Genomic DNA, 23,401 nt, shown 5'->3' with positions numbered 1-23,401 from the left:
TGACCTCTGGCCCTGAACTTGAGGCCATGAGGCAAGTCTGAGGGGAGACCTGACTTGAAGTCCCTCTGGCATCACTGGGAAGCTGCTTGTCCTGGGACAACCCCCCCCCCCTCATCTTTTGCTCCCCATGCCATAGTCTCCTCATCTGCCAATGAGCATGCCAGGAAATCCTGCCCTGCCTGTGTGGCATGGCCATTGTATGGATCCAATGAGAGAAAGTTGGAAACAGCGGGCATGCAAGCAGGTGAGGATGACAGGTACCCAGCTTTCGAAAGGTTTGCATGACGCAGCATCACTTTCAGGAAGAAGGATGTTAGTCCAATATTAGGGTATTAGTCCAATCACAGCACTCAGAGAAGGGGACTTTTGCTTTTGAAAAGCAACAGCAGCAGCGTTTGCTTTGCACAGCTGTGGAGGGTGCGGCTGCCTGTAGCAGCAGGGACGCCCTGGCCCTGGCCCCTCCTGTAACTCTTTTAGGCTGTGCCTTTGTCCCATCCTTCCAGCCTTTACTGTACGTGAGTGATAGTTTAGGTTTGATGTGCTCTTCGGTATGATTTTGCATGTTATTTTTGGAATCTGGGAACACAAAGGGTTTTTTTTGTGTGTGTGTGTGTGTTTTGTGTTTTTTTTTCCTTCTCTCTCAAATAAATTCAGTACCAGTGACTTCTTCATTTCATGACATTTTGGTTTCAAAACGGCTTTCTGAGAAGAGTCTGCATTCAGATAGAGGAGGTGAGGGGGGTGGGGTGGACTGTATTTCTCCTTGAAGGCAGCTCGACCGGCTGATCACTGATGGCTCTCAGCCCTTTGTTTCTCCTGTCTTCTCCCTCATCCTGGTTCTGATGCCTCTGGAGCAGAATTTTCCTGGTTGTTGACCTTTCTTTGGCTGGAGGTTCCAAAGGAATGGGGGCGAAAAGCTCAAGTTTCCTGTGTTTAGGACATCTCCCCTCTCTCTAAGCCCCAGAACTACTGGGGAAGCTCAACACAGGAAAATTCACTTGGGACCAGAATTGCAAGTTTGCACCCGTTGAAATTTTGCTCCCAGGAAGCTGGGGGAGGGGGCTGTCCTGGGCAGCCACTGGGGAGGAGGGCTTGAATTCATGGTGCTGAGAGTTTGCCAGTCCCGAGAGAATGAAGCCCTGCTTTGTGTTGGCATCGCTCCTGCATCAATATATGCACGTCATCACAATTTAGGCTTGGCGCTGGGCCTCGAGAGGGTTTGTTTGGAAAATGGCAAACCAGACAGCCTGAAGAGGGGCTGTGGAGAGAAGAGGTAGAGCCACAAGATAAGCTGCATTGTCTGTCCCTGGCCCTCTCGAAGCGCCCCTGGCTTCCCATCCCCTCTCTCCCCTCCACTGCTGCTTCCCTGAGCAGGGCTGGCACACTCTTGGTTGGGCTACACTGGAGATTGCATAATTTATGGAGGGTCCCCCGGGATCCTGAGCAGGAACAGTAGGGGATGGCACTCAGCATGTGTGAGGATTGAACTCTTGGCCTCATGCCCCCTCTATGGAACTGTCTTCAGGTCCCCCCAAACTGGTAAGGAGTACCAGTCCATTCCCTTACCCCTGCCCCTCCTCCATGCTCGGAGCTCATCTGACATCTGGGGAACCTGCTTTCTCCCACAGGGCTGGCACTCGGGTGCCCATCTTGCCGTGGACATGCTTGTTTTGCCGTGGCTTGTTCTTGCTCTTGGATCTCTGCCTCCCCCCCACCCCTTTCTCATCTCTGGGTTTGGGCCCCATGCCAGCCTCAGCGAGAAAGGCCTGAAAGCTTCCTTCCCTGAGGCTTCATTCTTGACCCTGGACTCTTAACCCCTGAACTTTGGCTGGACTCCCCATTGGCTCTCGGACAACTCCACTTCTCTGGGCCTTCCCAGAGCCCAGATGCTGTATTGCTCCAATGCCAGTCATGGACTGCTGCTCCCCAGGCCTCACCTGACTGCCCTCCGCATCCCCTGACCCTCTTCCTTGATGTCCCGGCATCCTTGATGCTCAGGCTCCCAGGCTGAGTTTCTGAAGGGACCGTATGGAGTTGCTGCTGGCCTGGACTTCCCAGCCTCCAGCCTCTCCACTACCACATTGGGTCCAGAAATGTTAGGGGTCATAGAAATGGGAAATCCACTTCCCCTAGAAGAACCCCACTCCTTCAAGGGATGGTCCCAGCCACTAGAAAAATGAGCTAATGTATTCCTCTTTGTCATCTGACTCTCCAATTCTGACTCTGCCTTCTGGGAGAATCCGGGATGCCTGATGCTACTCTGTGAATGTTTCCCAGCCCTGTTACCCACCCCCACCATCCTGTCCCTGGCTTCCCCCCTGTTCTCCATCCCCCATCATCCTGTCCCTGGTTTCCCCCACCCCCATTTCTTTCTGGAGTCCTGTTGGCTCTTCCGATGCACCCTTGATGCTCAGCAATGGCCTCCGAGACCTGCCCCTATCCTGACCCCCTGTGTCAAGGGGTCCTGGGCTTCCTGCCCCCCAGTAGAGGGGCCCAGTCTCTGGGTGCAGTGGCCCTGGCTGGGACTGAGAAAGGACAGGAACCAAAAGGAATGAACCCCAGAGGTCTTGTAGCTGGGGAACCCCAAAGAGAGGCTTCTATCACTGTGGAGAACTAGATCAGGGTACAGTGGACATGGTCAAGACCTTCTGGGGACAGCCTCATGTCCTTGGGTTTCTGGGAGGGAACTGGAGTCCTGCCTCGTGCACCACCCCCCTGGTCAGCTCCAGCGAGGACTGAATTGAGAGCCTCCAATTTGGCCTCCTCTGCATGCCAAAATCAGTGTTCCTGTCTCAAAGGATTTTCATGATCAGGCAAATGGAGAGGGCATCTGAGGGTGACTGACCCATAGCACTCTAGTGAGGGACAGAAGGCTGAGAAGACCCTCTCCTCCCCCATGGGACTCACTGAATGAGAGTCAGGGAGAGGAAGGGGGCTGGTCCCCTCAACCCTGTGCCCACCTTCAGGACAGCATGGGGGAGGTCCCCTGAGGGTCCCCTGCAGTGTCTGACCATGATATCTGCAGAGGGCCTGTCCTTCCAGCATTCACCCTAGAGCTGGGCTCTGGGAAATGCCACCCTGCTCACGTTTTGGTCTCCTCACATGTAAATCTCATGTTCTCTCCCTTCCCCCATGAGTGCCACACCAAGGAGACACGTGGACACTTTGGGGAAGGTAGAGTAGATGCAGGGGCTTCAATCTCCAGGGCATGGATTGAGCCCCTGGTTCAGGGGCACCTTGGATGGAAGCTGACTCCAAGAGAGTTTGTTCCTAGATGGAAACAGAAGCCCTATTTCCGTTTCATTTATGCTATGCTTGCTCTATAGCAATGGCCAGGTACAGTGGTATATGCTGATTGTGTCTCAGTAAACCGCCCCTGCCCCCAGCCCCCTGGTTTACAGAGATACAGTTGGCATATAACACTGTGTGTTTGGGGCATATAACGTGTTGGTTTGAGAGCTATTCTACTAGCAATGGCCTTCTGAGACCAACATCAGCCCACTGGTTTCTTGTTCTGTCGTGGACAATAATGGCAACAAGCCATACACTGTTGGAGGGGAAGCAGGGGAAGCAAGGGCGTGGCTGCTACTTTGGGGGTTCTGATCTTCCCTGCTCAGGACCCTATAAACTGAGACTTTCTCTGTCCTTGTTCCCAGGCAACAAGTACGAAGTCAAAGTGTACACGGGGGATGTCATTGGTGCAGGCACTGACGCGGACGTGTTCATCAACATCTTCGGAGAGTACGGAGACACAGGTGCTGGGCGAACATCCTTGTCCTTGGCTCACAAGCTGTGCCCAGATGGTTTCTTTTTGGTGGTGGACCACCTCAGCAGTACTCACAGCCCCCAGAGCCATACCTGGCAGTGCTCAGGGCCATGGAGTCCTGGGAATGGAACCTGGGACTTTCCAGGTACCAGACCTCCACTCTAACCTGTGGAGCCATCATCCCAGTCCCCCAGAAATGCCTGCTGATGTTTGCCCCCATTCTTCCAATGAGGCAGCCCCAGGTTCCTGCTGGCTCCTCTGTCAAGCATTTCTTTTTCCTTTTTTCATGTGAGCAGGTGGGTATGGGACACACCTGACTGTGCTCAGGGCTTACTCCTGTTTCTACATTCAGAGGCAGCTCCTGGCTCTGTACTCAGGGGAAGTTATAGAGTGCCAGGGATAGAACCAGGGCTGGCTGTGTGAAAGGCCAGCATCTTAACCGCTATGCTATCTCTCCATCCCTAAGCATCTTTTTCTTGTGATGTGGCTCCTCGTGACTTTTCCTGGGCAGAAAGGTGCCGATCTTGTAAAACATGCATATTTGAGGTGATTTCAGAAGAAGCAATTTTATTTGGGGCTTGGGTCCAAAATTTCCTGTAGTCCCCGCTCCACATCTCCAGGGAGACCATTGTCATGGACTCTCTTGATCTCCCTTATGCCTGTCTTGAGTTATATTTGGGTCTGTGGATATGCGTGGCCTGATTCAATGGCACTCAATGTTTGTGGAAGACCAGCATGGCGCAGGGGAACAGAATAGACTCGACCTCACAGGTGAGGTGGGAAGCGAGGGGACAGAAACAGCTGCAGGTGCTAGAATGTTCTGCAGGACAGTGCAACAGAGGCAGAGACTGAAGCTTCTCTCCTCTTGCGCTTGCCAAATGAATGGAATTACATGGGAGTCAGGAAAGCGGCAGAGACATCTGAATTCTGGACACAATATATGAAAGAATTCAACATGCATTGCCAAGCGTATAAAACCTTTTGAAAATGAGAGAAATCTCTGGATGCCAGAAATGCAGAGGAAGCTCAAAAATGGAAGAATTGGCTGTGAAATCGATGTTGGGGCTCTTGAAGAAGGGAGCTTTTATGTTCAACACACTAAAGGATAGTTTTCAAGGAGACATTGACCCCCGCAGAAGACAAGGTCATTGAAATTAGAGCCACACAGAAAGTCAGGAGTTCCAGAGATTCTCAGGGACATCTGCAGTAAAGGTAGAGGGTGAACTTTGTTCATCGGTACAGGAAGGTTATCCCAGTAGGAGCTCTAGGTTAGAATAACAATTGAAGAAAAATCAATCATTTAGACTTGCATACCTTGATTTTTCACTGTGAATGTGATTTGGGAGTCCCTACCCCTAATTACAGAAAACTGTGCCAACATACGTTTGGGAGCTTGGGAGAAACAAAGAAAGGGCTGTCAGGGAGACCCAGGGGTAAAGCACTGGAGGAAAGTTCACTCTCCTAGAACTACACAGCATTCATGTACACAGTCTACCATGACTTTACATCAACAGAGGCAACAAAAAACAAGATCAGAAACTTCGGAGTTTTGTCTAGCCGAGAACGATGAGAAAGGCTGCAATTAATGATGTGTAAACTGGCTGCATACATGGAACGAACAAGTGAGGGAAATAACAAAGCACCATAGAAAAAGATAGCAAACAAAACTCAGGAAATCAAAATAGAATTATTAAGCATAAATACTTAGTGAATGGGCTAAAAAGCATGACTAGAATCTGTTAAATAGAGAAATAAGAGCTAGAAGATAAATATGAGTAAAACAGCTGGAGCAGAAAGATAAAGGGTTAGAATATATAAATGAGAGACCAGGAGACATGGAAGAAAGAGTAAGTTACTAAAGATGTTGGACATCACTTTAGAAAAGGGATATAGAAGGGGGGAAAGGAGTTTGAAGAGATAATAGCTGAAACCTTTTGAAAATTAAGCAAAAATGTGAGTCTTCAGATGAAAGTAACAAATTGGATCAGGGAATAAGATAAATAAAAACAAATTCATATTTATTTACATTGTGGTGAAACTAAAGGCAAAAAGAGAGATCTTAAACATAATCAACATTTGCAAGGTGGTCCAACAGATGGAACATATCTTGGAATGTGGAGGACCTGGGTGTGATTCCCAGCATTGCATATTCCTCCAACTACTGCTGGGAGTGACCCCCCAAGTACAAAGCCAAAGTACTCCCTGAGCACCACTGAGTAGGTCCAAGCACCAAAATAAATAAATAAATAAATAAATAACCAGCGTTAGCAATTTAGCTTCTATAAAATCAATTAGATTGGGGGCTGGAGTGATAGCACAGCAGATAGGGTGTTTGCCTTGCATGAGGCTGACCTGGATTCAATTCCCAGCATCCCATAAGGTCTGCTAAGCATCGCCAGGAGTAAATCCTGAGTGCAGAACCAGGAGTAACCCCTGTGCATCGCCAGGTGTGACCCAAAAGAAAAACAAAAGAAACAAAAAAAACTCCCAAAAAAACCAATTAGATTGATAGAAAATTCCTGTGATCCACCTACTGAAGTTTTTTTCATTGAAAATATATTTATTGTTCAAAGCAAGAATATAGGTCAGTTTAGAACTCTATCTTCTGTTAGAAATTTACAGAATGAGGGAAAAGCAGAAGCTTTTTATAAAAACAAAGAGAAGGGGCTGGAGAGAGAGTACAGGAGGTCAAGTGCTTGCCTCGCACACAGCTGACTCCATTTTGAACACTCCACCATATACAGCCCCTGAGCATCACCAGCAGTGATCCCTGAACATAAAGCCAGAAGTAAACCCTGGGCACTGCAGGGTGAGCAAACAAATAAACAACAACAAAGAGAAGATTCTGATACATAAACCTAAACATCAACAATCACTGAAGGATATATTTTCAAAACAGAAATCATACTCAGAAGGAAGGAATGGAATGAAAAAAAAGGATTAGCAGTAAAATGGAATAATTATCTAAGAAGTCCATGCAAGCATTGATTGTATGAACCGGACTGGTAGTGGCCATTATCAAGACCTCAGAGAATAGGAACCTGAAATAGTACCAACTAGCATCTTTGGGAAGATGATTGTAGATAATGTGAGTTGAAACAAAATATTTCTTGGCTCCAGCCTATTCTCTCACCCCTAAGAGAGTGGAGATATTGATTGATTTTAGTCTGTAAAGGCCAAGTATGCATAATAGAAAATAACCCCCAAAAGATAGAAATATGTCATTTGTATAAATGTAGATAAATATATAACTTCTGGCTTGGTTGTGGAGGAAATCAAAGGCAATCAAAAATTTAATAGAAGGCAGGAAATGAGGAACGAAAAGCAAAGATCAGGAATATGACTACTAGCAAAAAAGTAAATGTATAAATAATTAATATAAATAGAAATAAACACATCAGTTAAAAGATAGATACTCTCAGGCCAGAGAGCTCCTACAGTGGTAAGGTGCTTGCCTTGCACATAGCCACTAGGTTTGATCTCCAGCACCCCATGTGGTCCACTGAGCACTGCCAGGAGTGATCCCTGAAAACATTGCCAGGACTACATCCTGGCATAGCTGGATATAGCTGCCCAGTTCTGAAAAATATATGTAAACTCTCATATTAAGTGAAAAAAATTATCTTAAGTATACATAAAGAAGGTTGAGAATAAATAAGATGAATAAATTATACCAGGAATATATTAATACAGGAAAGAAGGAGATATAGCCTTTTCAGAAATTCCCAGATTTATTTGACCTAATGTCCCCTTTTCATAAAGACAATGCACTCAGCTTCCCTCTGGAAATCTACCTTTTTTAAAGGAACAAACAGAAAATGTTTCCCAATTCCTCCTGAGGAAGCTACCACCTCCTGCATTTTTCTAACACCCCCTGCTATCATCCACTTTGGGGTACACTGAGCTCTATTACGATCTTATTCAATTAAATTTTAATGTAATATCTTGTTAGAAATAAAAGTACCTTAGATAATGACAAAAGGGAGAATTGACATGGAAGATAGAATAATTCTGAGCTAATATCACGGTCATAGTCCTCCCGTTGTTCAACAATTTGCTCGAGCAGGCCCAGTAACGTCTCCATTATGAGACTTGTATACATATATTAATATTCCCCAGAAGACATGTGGCCTAAATGAAGAGAGTTCTTCTTCCTCTTTGGGAGGGGAATACCCTATGGTGCTCAGGGGCTTAGCTCAGGGGCTGTGGAGTTGAGGTTATTCTGGCAGTGTGGGGGATTGAACCGGGATTCTGCATGCATGTAATTCAGTCCTATGAGACATATCCCTGGCCCCTTTTAAAATAATTCTTAGGGAAATGTAACAAATATATAATCAGAGAGAAAGATTTTGATATAACACTCAATAGCTAAGTGGATAAGCCAAATGGATAAACACTTATATGGTGCAGAATATTTATTTATGTTTTTGCTTTTTGGGTCATACCTGGCAATGCTCTGGGGTTACTCCTGGCTCTGCACTCAGGAATTACTCCTGGCAGTGCTGGGGGACCATATGGGATGCTGGGAATTGAACCCGGGTCAGCCACGTGCAAGGCAAGCGCCCTACCAACTGTGCTATCACTTCAGCCCTGGTGCAGAATATTTTAACTACATAGATACAAGCAGAGACCTAATGAAAATATACAAGTTTCTTTGTCTGACTGCTCTAGAGAATATGCATTTTCTTTTCAACCACACAATAACCACTCACTAAATCACAAAACAAACCTTAGAAGAGACAAATGCAGCAATAAATAGAGTAAACATTCTTTGATCATGACTCAATAACAGAAGAAACAGCATTTCTTGTTCTGCTGGGGGAAAAAACCCTTTAATTTTCATTAAAAAAAAAAACAGTCATCACATATAAAATCCAGGACAATTCGCAGAACATTAGAAACAGTGAAGAGAGAAAGTTTAATAATGTTGCTGAGTCCAATATCAATATACAAAATGAAAAATAAACAAATGGTCCATTGGAAAATATACAGCTGAGCGAGTCATGCAGGTGGCCCAAAGGTCTGGAGCACAATGGTTGCATGTGAAAGCCCTGGACTTGATCCTCAGCACTGTATATTCTCTGAGCACTGCCAGGAGTGCGTCCCTAGCTGTGGCCTCCCTTATACAGTTTAAAACGGCAACTATATAGTGCCTGTGAATAACTATCAGGAGAGCTGTCTGGAAAAACATAAATTGCAATAAAAGATATACAGAAATTCCTAAGTAAGTGGAGAAATATATTATGCTCAATATAATGAATTTGAAAATATGTCACATTCAGGGCCAGAGAGACAGTATGGAGGCTAGGGTGGTTGCCTTGCATGCAACTGACCCCAGTAGTATCCCTAGCACTTAATATGGTGCCCCAAGCCCCACTAGAAGTGCCCCCTGAGCACAGAGCTAGGAAACACTGATGGTTGCAGCCCAAAACAACTACCATCACCATAAAAACTCAACAAACTTTCGCAGGTTATTCTATAAATGGAAAACATTCTCAAGATTCTCAAAAGATGTTGTTTATGACCTATTGGAGCCAGAGAGCTAGTACAGGAGGTGAGGCGCTTGTCTTGCATGAGGCTGATCCTGGTTCGAGTCCCTGGTGCTATCCATGGTCCCAGAAGCATCACCAGCAGTGACTCCTGTGCATAGAGCCAAAGAGTAAGCCGTGAGCTGAACACAATCAGATGTGACCCAGTACCCCTCACCCCCACAAGGCTAACTGTTGCAGGATAATTTTGAAGTGATAGTAATATTAACAATCTTTATAAATAGGAGAGTTTCATGCTGTGAGGACACTTTCTATGCTACTAGCTGTCATCCTCATGGGCTGGGTAAGTCTGGCACACTGCTTTTAGAATCAGGAGTAATCTGCACAGTTGTGAATTTCAGAGCCATCTCAATCACATCTGACACTACTTGTTGACAAAATGAGAATTGATGTTTTGGGCCTATTTCAGCTAGTCAGTAGCTTCTCCTTTTAATCATCTCATCTCCTTTAGAGCATTTTCATATTCTCCTGAGGAATGATGTTAAGATATTGCAGATCTCTAGAAAATAAAATAGTCTGATTTTGATAGAAGGGAGAACAAACAAACAAAACCGTGGGAGAGAACAAAAGGGTAGACGCAGCCTATAAACCTGAGGGCACTGTAGCACTGTAGCGGAAACATTCAACCACTGCTTCAAACAACTGTGCTGGAGGAAAGAGATTTGATCTGATTAGAGGACGGGTTGGTTATTTTTTTAAAAAGACAACGTTCCAAGCAAATATTAGACAAATGTTAGACAAAAATATTAGCATCTTAAATGTGGGAGGTGGGAACCTACCGAGATTGCTTTCCTTATGGATCTCTGAGTATTTTCTAGTTTTGAACTAATATAAGTTAAGATTGAGAGGTTCTTAAACAGAAAGATAGTGAAATGGCAAGAGCAAGAAGCTGGTACTTCCAGGGGATAGAGACTCAGAAACATAACCATGAAAAATGGCTCAGAAGAAAGGCGGGATGGCAGGAGACCCAGCTTGGTGTCTATTACCTCCTTTGACACTCGGCAAGTGATACGCTTCTCGAAGTCTCCGTTTCTTCATCTGCAGGACAGAGTGAATAACACTGCTCTCCCAATACTGGGATGGGGTGAGGATCAAGGGTGAAGAAAACTACCTATGTTGAGAAGCCGGAATGTCTGATGGCTGTCACTGGTGGCTCAGTGGTCTATTGGCTGCACCAGCCCCAACCCATTTTCTGCTACCACAGCTGTGCTTCCAGCTCAGAACAAGCAACTGGTCTGAGCAGGACTGTTAGTTATCAGGTGTGGGGATGGGACACAGGTCAGTTTAATAGACTGAGGCTCCTGAATAAGGCAGAAACCAAACACTCAGATTTGTGTCCTGGGCCCAAGCAAGCCTTTACTTTGACTGGGGATTAAGGAGATGTAAGACTCAGGGTGAAGCAATCGAGTTGGCGTTTTTTTTTATATCACTGTATTTTTATCTTATTATTACTCATTTTGATTTTAAGTTTTCTCATTAATTATTTTTGAGGAACCACTGCTAATTCTCAACTGACTGGGCAGGTGGTTTACCACAAGGGCATGAAGATGTGTTGCTGCTTGGAACCTGTTGGGAGTGACCCTGGCAATGCTCAGGGCCCTCCAGGCCTGCACTGGACAATACTCAGGGCACCACATGGTACTGGGGATTGGACCCAGATTAGGTACATGATAGACCTATACCCTAACCTGCTGCCCCTTGATTGGACTTTAGTTGAAGTAGCATTAAACTATAACATTATATAAGTTTTAGGGGGACAGAACTATAATTCTATTACATCATTCTATACTACATCATAATCACCACCCAAATCCTAGTCTGGATCAGTCAATTGATCAATCCATCCATTCATCTGTCTGTTCATCCATCTGTCTGTCTACCTATCCATCTCCCCATCTACCCATCCATCCATCCATCCATCCATCCATCCATCCATCCATTATAATTGGCCCTTCACCCAATTGATTTTTTAAATTTTATTGAATCAACATGAGATAGAGCATTACAAAATTGTTCATGATTGTATTTCAGTCATACAATGTTCCATCCCTTCACCGGTGTAATTTTTCAGCACCAGTGTCCCCCGTTTCCCTCCTACCCTTTCAAGCCACCTCTTCACCCTTCCCTGCCTCTGTGGAAAGCACCTCTCTCTCTCTCATTTTAGGCATTATGGTTTATGATACGTATGCTGAAAGATTATCATGTACATTCTTTTACCTGCTTTCAACACTCAGTTCTAGTCCACAGTGATCATTTTTAATTATTATTGTCATAATGGATCCTTATGACATAATGGACACTCCCTCCACTACCCAGCCGTCGCCACACTCCAGGACGCTTTCCGGACCCGGACACATCGTAAGACACTAAATACCCATCTTCCGGAATTGTCGCACCATATTTGATAGGGTTCAAATATGGTAACACCTACATAGGTGATTAAAGGTCGCCCCAAAAGTGTCTATCCCTCTCGGAAAGACTGGCAAGCTACCGAGAGTATTCCGCCCGCACGGAAGAGCCTGGCAAGCTATCCGTTGTGTATTCGATATGCCAAAACCAGTAACTACAACTGGTCTCATTCACCTGACCCTGAAGGCTTCACCGACATGGCAGCACTGAGAAGGATGAGAAAGGAGAGGCCGACAAAATCTCAAGGCCGACCTAGGCTGCCACAACGAAGAAAGACAAAAATGATCGTCTGTACTTTTTTTTTAAATTTTTTTAATTAATTAATTAATTAATTTATTTTTTAATAGTGAGGCACCATGAGGTACAGTTGTAGACTTACACATTTTTGTGCTTGGGTTTCGATTATACAATGATCAAACACCCATCCCTCCACCAGTGCACATTTCCCACCACCTCGGATCCCAGCATCCCCTCCCCCCCAGCCCCTATCCCACCCTGCTTCTGTGGCAGGGCATTTCCCTCTCTCTCCTTTTGAGTGCCATGGCCAGCAAAAGAGGCATTGAGTGGCAATCATGCTTGTTCGACAGTCTACCCTCAGCATGCTCTCCCATCATGGGCGGATCCTCCCAACACCCTTTATTTGGTGTTCCCTTCTCTTTCTGAGCTCCCCCTTCCCCTAACATGTGTGGTTGTCCTCCGGGTCATTGAGTAAAATTCCTAGTACTAATCTCTGCCATACTTGGGTGTTAGTTTCCTATTTTGTTACTTTATGTTCCCCAGATGAATGCAATCTTTCTATGTCTATCCCTTTCTTTCTGAGTCATTTCGCTTAACATGATACTTTCCATGTAGTACCACTTGTATGTAAACTTCATGACTTCGTCTTTCCTAACAGCTACATAGTACTCCATTGTGTAAATGTGCCAGAGTTTCTTCAACCAGTCATCTGTTCTCGGGCACTCAGGTTTTTTCCAGATTTTGGCTATTGTAAAGAGTGCTGCAATAAACAGACAATTGCAGATGTCACTTCGGCTATACTTTTTTGCCTCTCTGGGATATATTCCCAGGAGTGGTATTGCTGGGTCAAATAGGAGCTCAATTTCTAGTTTTTTGAGAATCATCCATACTGCTTTCCAGAAGGGCTGAACCAGTCGGCATTCCCACCAACAGTGAAGGAGTGTCCCTTTCTCACCACATCCGCGCCAGCACCGGTTGCTTTTGTTCTTGTGGATATGGGCCAGTCTCTGTGGTGTGAGGTGATACCTCATTGTGGTTTTGATCTGCATCTCCCTGATGATTAATGATGTGGAACATTTTCTCATGTGTCTTTTAGCCATTTGGATTTCTTCTTTGTCAAAGTTTCTATTCATTTCATCTCCCCATTTTTTGATGGGGTTGAATGTTTTCTTTTTGTGGAGTTGAACCAGTATTTTGTATATCCTTGAAATTAACCCCTTATCAGATGTGTAGTTGGCGAATATCCTTTCCCATTCAGTTGACTGTCTTTGTATTTTGGTCACTGTTTCTTTTGAGGTGAAGAAGCTTCTTAGAGCAGGGAAAGCCTCTTTAACAAATTATGCTGGCAAAACTGGATGGCTATATGCAAAAAAATGGGCTCAGATCTCTGCCTAACTCCATGTACAAAAGTAAGATCTAAGTGGATTAAAGACCTCAACATCAGACCGGAATCTATAAGATACATTGAGGAAAATGTTGGCAAAACCCTTCATGACATAAAAGCTAATAGTGTCTTCAAAGATGTCACACCGCTGGCCAAGCAAGTGAAAACAGAGATAGATAAATGGGACTATCTTAAACTAAGGAGCTTCTGCACCTCAAAAGAAACAGTGACCAAAATACAAAGACAGTCAACTGAATGGGAAAGGATATTCGCCAACTACACATCTGATAAGGGGTTAATTTCAAGGATATACAAGATCGTCTGTACTTTCAATGCACGTATGCTAGCATCAGATGCATCCATCGAGGACCTGATGGTACAAGCGTGAATTATCAAGTACGACATCATTGGTCTGACTGAGACAAGAAGGCACGAATCTCACCATGCCATTTTCGACACTGGAGAAGAATTGTTCCTCGGAACATGCGATGAAAGAGGTGTCGGAGGCATCGGTGTCCTTGTCAACACAAACTTGGCCAAGAGCATTGATTCATTCGAATGCCTAACAACCCGAATCGGACGTTTACATTTGAATAGATGTGGCTCACTGCCTGCAGTTTCTATCTTCGTTGTCTACGCACCAACATCCAATTATGATGAAGGAGAAATTGAGAAGTTCTACATGGAGCTGGAGAAGTTCTATAAAGAAGACCACACCTTCTACAAGATCATTGTGGGTGATTTTAATGCCAAGATAGGACCGAGAAGATCAGCTGAAGAACTTCATTCACATCGGGACCCATGGCCTAGAATGGAACGAACAGGGTGAGAGACTGTCTGAGTTCATCATGTCGACCAAGACCATCTATGGTAACTCACAGTTCCAGAAGGCAGACTCTAAACGATGGACATGGGAGTCTCCCGGTGGACGATTCCACAACGAAATAGACCACATCATATTCAATCGACAGTTTTGCCTGACCGATGTAGCTGTTGTCCCAAAATTTCGAACGGGATCGGACCACTGTCTCCTTCGTACAAAATTCTACTTCACAGAGCGGGGAGAAAGGGCTGCAAAGTTCAAAAAAAGAACTCCCAGAACGACCACCAACTGGGAACTCTTTGGCACTATTGCGGCAACATGGGAAGATGCCATTGTTGACAACATTGACGAGGAATACGATTGACTGGTTCAGCACCTCCATGAATGTGCGAGGAATGCCAAGAGAGAGATAGCCACAAAAAATCGCCTATCTTCGAAAACTCTTGAGCTAATTCGCCAGCGTGGTTTGGCGCATGCCGCAGGCAACCGCAAGCTAACGTCTGAGCTCGCAAAGCAGTGCAGAGATGCGATCAAGGAAGACCTCAAAGAGAGAAGAGCAGAAGTACTGGTAGATGCGGCAGAAGCCAGGAAAAGTATTTGTAACGCCCGCCTGTCCTTCACCAACTATAAGACCAAGATGACTGCCCTCCGACGTCCTGATGGATCCATCACATCCTCCAGAATGGCAATGGAGAAGATTATCCATGACTTCTACTCAAATCTCTTCGATAGCCATGTCCACTTACCAACATACCAAATTCCACAGGATGGATATGTCGTTCCCAACGTTCTCCCTTCCGAAATCCGACATGCCATTTCATCGGTAAAGAAACAAACAGCACCTGGCCCAGACAAGATCAGACCTGAACACCTGAAGAACCTGCCGTCAGTACTCATCAATACACTGGCTCGACTCTTCACTCGCTACCTGTCTGAGTGCAAGGTTCTGTCCCAATGGAAAACCAGCAGGACCGTACTACTGTTCAAGAAGGGAGACATCCATGACATTGGCAACTATCACCCGATCTGCCTATTGTCTGTCATCTACAAGTTGTTCACTCGAGTCATCCTAAATAGGATTGGCAGAACACTAGATGAAGGACAACCATGCGAGCAAGCCCGGTTCTGCAAAGGATTCAGCACCATCGACCGTATCCACACGATAACCAAGCTCATTGAGGTTTCTCGGGAGTTCAAGGTGCCGCTCTGTTTAACGTTCATTGATTTAAAGAAGGCTTTTGATTCTGTTGAGATGGAAGCGGTCATTGAAGCCCTAGCCAATCAGGGCATTCAAGCCCAATACATCAGGATCCTCTGTGAGCTGTATTGCGGATTCACTACCAGGATCTCACCATTCTACAAAGAAGTGATCGTTGATGTCAAGAGAGGGGTACGGCAGGGTGATACCATTTCACTGAAACTCTTCAGTGCCACCGTCGAGAACATCATGCGACGACTGGAATGGGAAGGAATGGGAGTGAAGATAGATGGTCGGAAATTACACCACCTCCGCTTTGCTGATGACATTGTTTTAATAACACCAAACATCAGCCAAGCGGCACAAATGCTGGCTGACTTTGACCGTGAGTGTGGAAAGGTAGGGCTACAGCTGAATCTTACGAAGACAATGTTCATGAGAAACAGCCTCGTTCCTGACGCCCCATTCGCTCTCAACGGAACGACTATCTCCGAATGCAACAGCTATGTGTACCTAGGTCAAGAAGTCAACATGACAAATGACCTGGCACCCGAGCTGCGCAGGAGGAAGAGAGCAGCTTGGAACGCCTTCAAGAACGTTAAAGAAATAGCTAAGAGGACGAAGAACCTCCGGCTCCGGGCACATCTCTTTGATTCCACTGTTCTTCCTGCATTAACATATGCCTCAGAGACCTGGGCCCTACGCAAACAAGATGAGAACGCTATTGAGGTCTCCCAAAGAAGAATAGAAAGAACTATGCTTGGAATATCACGTTTCACTCAAATGAGAGAAAGAATCCGGAGTTCTGACATCCGTCGACGATCAAGAATCAGAGACGCTGTCTCGTTTGCCAAGGTGTCAAAAATCAGATGGGCTGGTCACGTAATGAGATTTAAAGACGACTGCTGGACTAGAGCTGTTACCGACTGGATTCCACGAGATGTCAAAAGACCGCGTGGCCACCCACCTACCAGATGGTCAGACTTCTTCGTCAAGATCATGAACGATCGGTTTGAGGCTCTTCATGTTCCCAGAGCGAACAGATGCCATTGGGCTACACTAGCACGCGACAGGGACAAATGGAGACGTTACTGGCGCCCGCTCGAGCAAATCGACGACTAACAGGAAGTTAAGTGATTAAGTGATAATGGATCCTGCTCTATCTTAACTACCCTCCATCTGTCTCACCATTGACCAACCTTTGACTAGTATTCCTGGTTCATTTTCCCTGGTATTGGGTATTAGTGTTATACTGTTTTGTTTTTATATTCCACAAATAAATGCAGTCATTCTATATCCGTCCCTCTCCTTCAACTCATTTCACTCAGCATCTTTACCCAATCTTTTCTCTCCCTTACCCTCTCCCACATTTCCTCTCTGATAACAACTATTGTAGCTCTTATAATACAAGAGTTTGTGTTTAATAAACTTTATTTCTAGAGTTGTGTTAGTCCACAGTCCAAATGAGTGGAAGAGCAGAGCATTCCCATATAATGCCCATCTCCCATTCTCCCTGTCCATAGACTTCTTCATGGATTGAGTTTTGAAGCCCTTCCTCCAGTGGGAGGAGCTGATTTTCTCCTCTTTCTCCTTCTCCTCCTCCTCCGTGGACTACTTTGTAACTTATGTATCTGTGCCTGTAGGGGAACGTAGGCTGGAGAATGAAAAGGACAACTTTGAAAAGGGAGCAGAAGACAAGTTTATGTTGGATGCCCCCGACTTGGGGCAGCTGATGAAGATCAATGTTGGCCATAACAATAAAGGAGGATCTGCAGGCTGGTTCCTGTGCAAGGTGGGTTCCTCTGTCCCTCTGTGTCCCCTGCAATTGGACAGGGGGCACTTCTGGCTCTTCAGAGGGTCAGATTTCAGCCCTCACTTCCCTCTTTGCCTCCACACCTCACTTCCCTCTTTGCCTCCACACCTCACTTTACCACTGAGCATTCACTCCAGTCCAGGAACCCATTTGCTAAATGACCCTGGGCTTCTATGAATTTTTAGGATTCTCTTTCCTTTTTTATAACTTTGGGCATTTGCCTTACACTCGGCCGACATGGCAGACCCGGGTTTGATTACTTCGCCCCTCTTGGAGAATCTGGCAAGCTACCGAGAGTATCTCACATGCACGGCAAAGCCTGGCAAGCTACCCCTGATGTATCTGATATGCCAAACACAGTAACAAGTCTCACAATGGAGACGTTACTGGGCCCGCTCGAGCAAATCAATGAGCAATGGGAAGACAGTGCTAACTCCTTATGATTCTCAGGAACCCTACCATGCCTTTCTCCCTTCTAATTTTTTGCTGTGGCCTAAAAATTGCAGGCAGCATCTTTATTAGACGGGACTGGAAGGAAGCATCAGACTCCGTGAGAGTCCGAGGGGGTGAGGGGGCCTTCCATCAAAATCCAGCAGGCTGAGAGACTTGAGGGCATGAACTTTTCTATAAGCTTTATGCAGATGTGAGTGAGCATCTTGGAAGCTCCCCACCCCCACCTCTTTTGCGTCCAGGCTAGGTGCAATTACAAGATTTAGAAATAGAGGGGTATTGGCCCAGGATAGCACTGTAGCACTCTCATCCCTTTGTTCATTGATTTGCTTGAACAGGCACCAGTAACTTCTCCATTGTGAGACTGTTGTTACTGTTTTTTTTTTTAATTTTTATTAGTGAGACACCTTGAGGTACAGTTGTAGACTTACAAATTTTTGTGCTTGGGTTTCAATTATACAATGATCATGTACCCATCCCTCCACCAGTGCCCATTTTCCACCCACCACTGACCCCCCTTCCCCCATCCCACCCTGCCTCTGTGGCAAGCATTCCCTTTTGTTCTCTCTCTTCTTTTGGGTGCTGTGGTTTGCAAAAGAGGCATTGAGTGACAATCATGTTCAGTCTACTGTTTTTGGCATATTGAATACGCCACGGGGAGCTTGCCAGGCTCCGCCGTGTGGGCGGGATACTGGAGCGATAGCACAGTGGGTAGGGCGTTTACCATGCATGCAGCCAACCCAGGTTTGATTCTCCTGTCCCTCTTGGAGAGCCAGGCAAGCTACCGAGAATATCCTGCCCGCATGGCGAGCCCAGCAAGCTCCTCGTGGCGTATTCGATATGCCAAAAAAGTAACTACAAGTCTCACAACGGAGACGTTACTGGTGCCCGCTTGAGCAAATCGATGAACAAAAGGAGGACAGTGCTGACCGGACAGTGCTGACAGTGCTGACTGTGGCCTAGGATCACGATCATAATCATCCTGTTGTTCATTGATTGCATCGAGCAGGCACCAGTAACGTGTCCTTCGTCCTAGCCCTGAGATTTTAAAAAGTGCCATATTCAAGGCTCTTTCTGGGTTAGGAGAATGAGGCCCATCATTGTTACTGGTATTTGGCATATCGGACACACCACGGGGAGTTTGCCAGACTCTGCCGTGTGGGCAGGTTACATTCGGTGGCCTGCCAGGTTGTCCAAAGTAAGAATGAGATAAGATGTTGCGTGGCCGCGAATGCAGCTGCGCACTTCCAGGAGCTGGGCTTTATAGTCTCTGGGTCTTGGCCATTGATGGGATTACCTGGCACTGGGGCCAGTTGGTGGGTGTGACCCCCTGCCTACTGAAAGATGGAGGATCTGGGTGGAGGATGCTCAGCTCCAATCTGAGCAGGCTTGGAGATCTCAGCCCCGGGACCCGCATGCCTGTGTTCCTCTGCCAGTTCCTTCATGCATGTGGAGAGTGGTCTCAGCATGGTTGTGCCTGGTTCTGGAGGTGACCTAGGATAAGTCAGATGAAATTGGCTCATCATAGACACTGATGATGGGTTAAGGAGTGTTATTTGGAAGCAGGCAAGTTATAAGCACCCAGGGAGGGTGAGATTCTAGAGAGGCTGAGTCCAGGAAGGCTTCCTGGTAGAGTCCCAACTTGGGAGACTGGACTGGTGGAAAGAGTAGGATAATATGGTGGGGGATAAAGGGAACCCAGTGTGCTTGGCCAGCTGGAGACCTGGGTTCCATCTCTGCACCAGAAAGGAGCAAAAGAAAAAATAAAGAAAACTGGCTTTCAGACCTTCCGATTGATTGAATCTATAATGAACAAACTGAACAATATATTTGAACAAATTGAACAATATATTCAAGGCGCTGCCAATCAAAATAGTAGCAGAATTTTTTGTGAAAATGTGACAAGCATATTCTAAAAATTTATGGAAATGCAAATAATATGCAATAGTCAAACAACTTTGAAACACAAGAACAAAGTTGGAATACCAATACTACCACCTCTTAGAATTTACTACCAGATTTCAAAAATCTGCTAGTACTTTGACAGTGTATTGAATATATTGTTCAACTTGTTAATAATAGATTTTTTTAATAATGCTGGCCCTTGTCACAAGGATGTTAGAATATTTCAGCTCATTAGAGGAATGATAGGAATGGTCATATATAACATATATGTATGTATGTATGCATGCATGTATGAATGTATGTATGTATGTATGTACATATGTATGTATGTATTTGGGAGGCCTCCAACAGTGCTGGGTTCTATTTGGTTTTGTGCAAGGGACTGTGTGCTGCCAGGGATGGAACCTGGGGTTTTGTCCATACAGGTAGGCATTCAGCCCTCTAAACAATCTTCCCCAGTTTCTATCATCTGTTTTTGAAAAACATCTTATTGATTAAGGTAGAAAGAAGCCCCTTAGATTTCCAACCCTTTGACTACAGAGCTGAGATTCATAACTGAGGCTTTGTTGCTGCTTAACTTCTTTACCCTCTTGAATCCTTTAGGCACACATTTGGTTGCCAAGTATCAGAAAACGCAAGTGCAGCATTGAGCCAGTAGGGATTTCTTTTTATTTTATACAATGAGATGAACTCAGGGAGGGTGCAGCTACACTCTGAGTTTCCTGCTCCCTCATGCCCCACCCCTAGTCCTGTGGCTTTCACCCTCCAACTTGCTGCCTCATGGCCACAAGATGGCTGCTGAATCCCTGGATTCCTGGATTCCAGGTGGAAAGGGAAAGGAAAACCAAAGCAGGGACAGACTCTTTCCCCTACAAAGTCTCAAAGATCTTTTGAAGCAAACTAAGACCCTGGTGAACCTTCTGCCCATATTTCATTGACCAGAAATGTGACAGTAGTTCCCTCCAGCTGCTGCGTTCCTAGCCATTAGTTAGAGGGAGGCCAGGAAGCAGATGGTGGCAGAGGACTGAGTGAGCCTTCCGGACTAGATGGCTTTTTCTTCCTTACGTAGTCTGAAGTCCCTAAAGCTCCTGATTCAGGATGGACCCTGAAGCAGTGAATGAGGAAAGACCAAGATGCCTTTGGAAACCTGGGTCTTGCCTGACTTCAAGGCAGCCCAGCCCAGTGCTGAGTAAGTACCTGGGAGGCTACTTGATGCTCAGTTGGTGACAAGATAGCTCAGGTACAGAACCCCAGAGCCCTAGGGAACAGGAGGAGGTGAGAGGGGCGGCTGGTGCAGGATTGGGGCACTGGTCATGCTTCTTGGAGCCCGGACATTTCATCCTGGGAAAGAAAATGGTCTCAGGGAGCAGAAACAGCTGCCAAATCCATGAGGGTGACCTTGACAGGCAGGCAGGTGCTGGGTAATAGCAGCCCCTGGTCCTCCCTGCATTGGGGCAGCCCCTCTCTCGACAGCATCTTTCTGTGCTCAGGAAAGGGAAACTTGGGGGTACGTGAGGTCTAGGGGTACTCCCCATGGTTTTTCCTTTAAGACATTGCCAACCTCTCTTTACCTGGTTGAAACATGAGGTGGAGGCCAAGTGAACTTTAGTTTCTTTCTGGGCATAAGTATTGTTTTCCTTTCCCTTTTTTAGCCAGATGCTTACAGAATTTTCTTTTTTCTTGATCCCAAATTCTTGTCAGACAGCCCTTGGGAGTGGGGCTGATGTTTGTTCATCTCTCCCTCCCTTCCTTCTGCCTTTTCATTTTCTGGAACACAGTGAGTCTTTGCTAGGAAACCTCGGATATTTATTTGTTATTATTCATTTCATTTGTCCGCTGCTCCATGTGCAAAGCCATCTCTGAGGACACACCAGGTTCTTGATTGCGTGGCATTAGCACCTGGTGTTTTGGGGATACCCATCAGCCTGGTCAGGATCTCACTTCCTACCCCTCCTTCCATTTACACTTCTTGTCTGCTCCACGAGCTCTTGGCAAATCCTCTCCCTTACATTGTTTGCAGGACCAGTTTCATCCCCACCTTTCATCTACGTGCATCTTATTGATTTACTAATTTATTTATTTTGGAGTTTGGAGACCACACCTGGCTGTGCTTAGGGCTTTCTCCTGACCTTGTGCTCAGTGATCATTTCTGGCAGTGCTCAGGGGACCATATATGATGCTGGGGATCGAACCCAGGTCACCATTGTGCAAGGCAAGCACCTCACCCCTGTGCTTTCTGTCTTGCTCTCAGTCGCTCTCTGTCTCTATCTCAGTCTCTCTCTGTCTCTCTGTCTCTATCTCAGTCTCTTCCTCTGGTTCCAGGAGCTTTTAAATCCTGAATGCTTCCTTTATTTTTTTCTTCTTATAAAAGTTAGTGTATGTCTGTTGTAAAATGTTAAGCAAATACAAATCAGCATAAAAATAAGATAATTTAAATTACCACCCAAAGATAACATATTTTGATACATGCCCCTCATTTCTCTATGATTTAATATACATGTATCATTTTTAATGGGACTATGATAAGCACAATGATTTACAAAATGTTTTTCACTTGCAGATAAAGCATGTATATTTCTCCAAGCTGTTTAGATGAAACACGATGTTTTTCTGTGTAATGACAAGAATTGTATTTTTATTGCACAGATAGACCATGCATTATTTAACCAGTTCTCCTTTGTCAAATATTTTCTCCCCCCACCCACCTCAGAATTGTTGCTACTGCAGACACAGCTGCCAGACACTCTTGTGGTTTATCTTTATGCAGATATGATTATTATTGATGACAAACTCCCGGGAGCCACCAGATTGTAAGAACTTTGCTTCATTATAGTTTCACTTTTCTTGATACCTTATTTAACCTTTTCATATCATTATTTCATTTTCAGTAAAGTCATTTTTATCCTTCATGAGGTTTATTCTTAATTCATAAAGACTAAATCTTCCTGTATTCTGTAAAACACACCAACTTCCTGAATTTTCTCCCCTATCTTATATCAGCTCCTTTCCACACTTTTGCTCTTCTTGATTCGTCAGAAAGTTTTCTTCGATCCTTCCTCCCTTTATTCATTCCTTCATCTTTCCTCTCTTCTTTCTAGTTTGTAAACCAAACACTAAAACTCAAAGCAAAATGCCTATGGAGGATGCTTCTCTAGGGGACTAGTATTATATCAGGGGCAGAGGTCAGGGCCTGGTCTGCATTCCTTCCTCCTGGTCCCCTGACCCTCCGGGTTGACTTTTGAAACTCCCCAAGGCCTGTTCCTTTAACATAACTTGAGTCAAACCAAACTCCACCCCTACCCCAGCCTCCCAGGATCTGACCTAAGGATGTTAATTGTAAGTCAGACAATTTTCAGGTCAGTGCACACATCAGGAACCTTAGAGGACACATGGTAAGAAAAGGAGGCTGAGTGGGCTCAAACTGAAACCAGAAGCTCGAGGCCACCAGGGTCCCCTTCCTCTACTGATGCCCCAGAAGCCCTACATTTCTGCCTCTTCCCTCTGCTCTACTATTTATCAATCTATTAATATTAATGACTGATTCTCTCTATTTCTCTTCTTGCCCTCTCACCCCGAATCACCATTCCTGGACCCTTTGGTTGTCTGCATGTCCATGCTGGCCCCTGGCATGGTGAGTGCTTCCCCTCTCATTCCTCAAGTTCCAGGCCAGGCCCATTGGTATTTCTGTTAGGGATCTACAGGGAAGACTGTCAGTACTAATGGGATGAATCCTTGCAGAGGCGTCCTTCCCTGCAAGTCCATGGCCCAAGTGTTTTCCAGCCCTGACAGATGGCCTCAAGGTGGCCAGCACCCCCTGTCCCTGCCCTGTCTCTTCTCCCTGGCTGACAGTGTTTCCCCATTCCCCTT

The 23,401-nt window shown here is 45.5% G+C and overlaps 1 protein-coding gene across 2 annotated transcripts in view; it reads left to right on the top strand.

The window, feature by feature from the left end:
- Positions 1 to 23,401, top strand: part of LOXHD1 (lipoxygenase homology PLAT domains 1) — a 155,169-nt gene that overhangs the window by 23,686 nt on the left and 108,082 nt on the right. For both annotated transcript variants that reach the window (XM_056138463.1, XM_056138462.1), the window contains exons 5-6: positions 3,657 to 3,755; positions 17,010 to 17,158. In XM_056138463.1, coding sequence (XP_055994438.1) covers positions 3,657 to 3,755; positions 17,010 to 17,158 — 248 coding nt within the window. The remainder of the gene's footprint in view (positions 1 to 3,656; positions 3,756 to 17,009; positions 17,159 to 23,401) is intronic.

This window comes from Sorex fumeus, unplaced genomic scaffold (genome assembly GCF_029834395.1).
Source record: "Sorex fumeus unplaced genomic scaffold, SorFum_2.1 ptg000128l, whole genome shotgun sequence".
Taxonomy (NCBI): domain Eukaryota; kingdom Metazoa; phylum Chordata; class Mammalia; order Eulipotyphla; family Soricidae; genus Sorex; species Sorex fumeus.
Note: the sequence above shows the minus strand (reverse complement) of the source record. Positions and strands in the feature narration are given on the sequence as shown.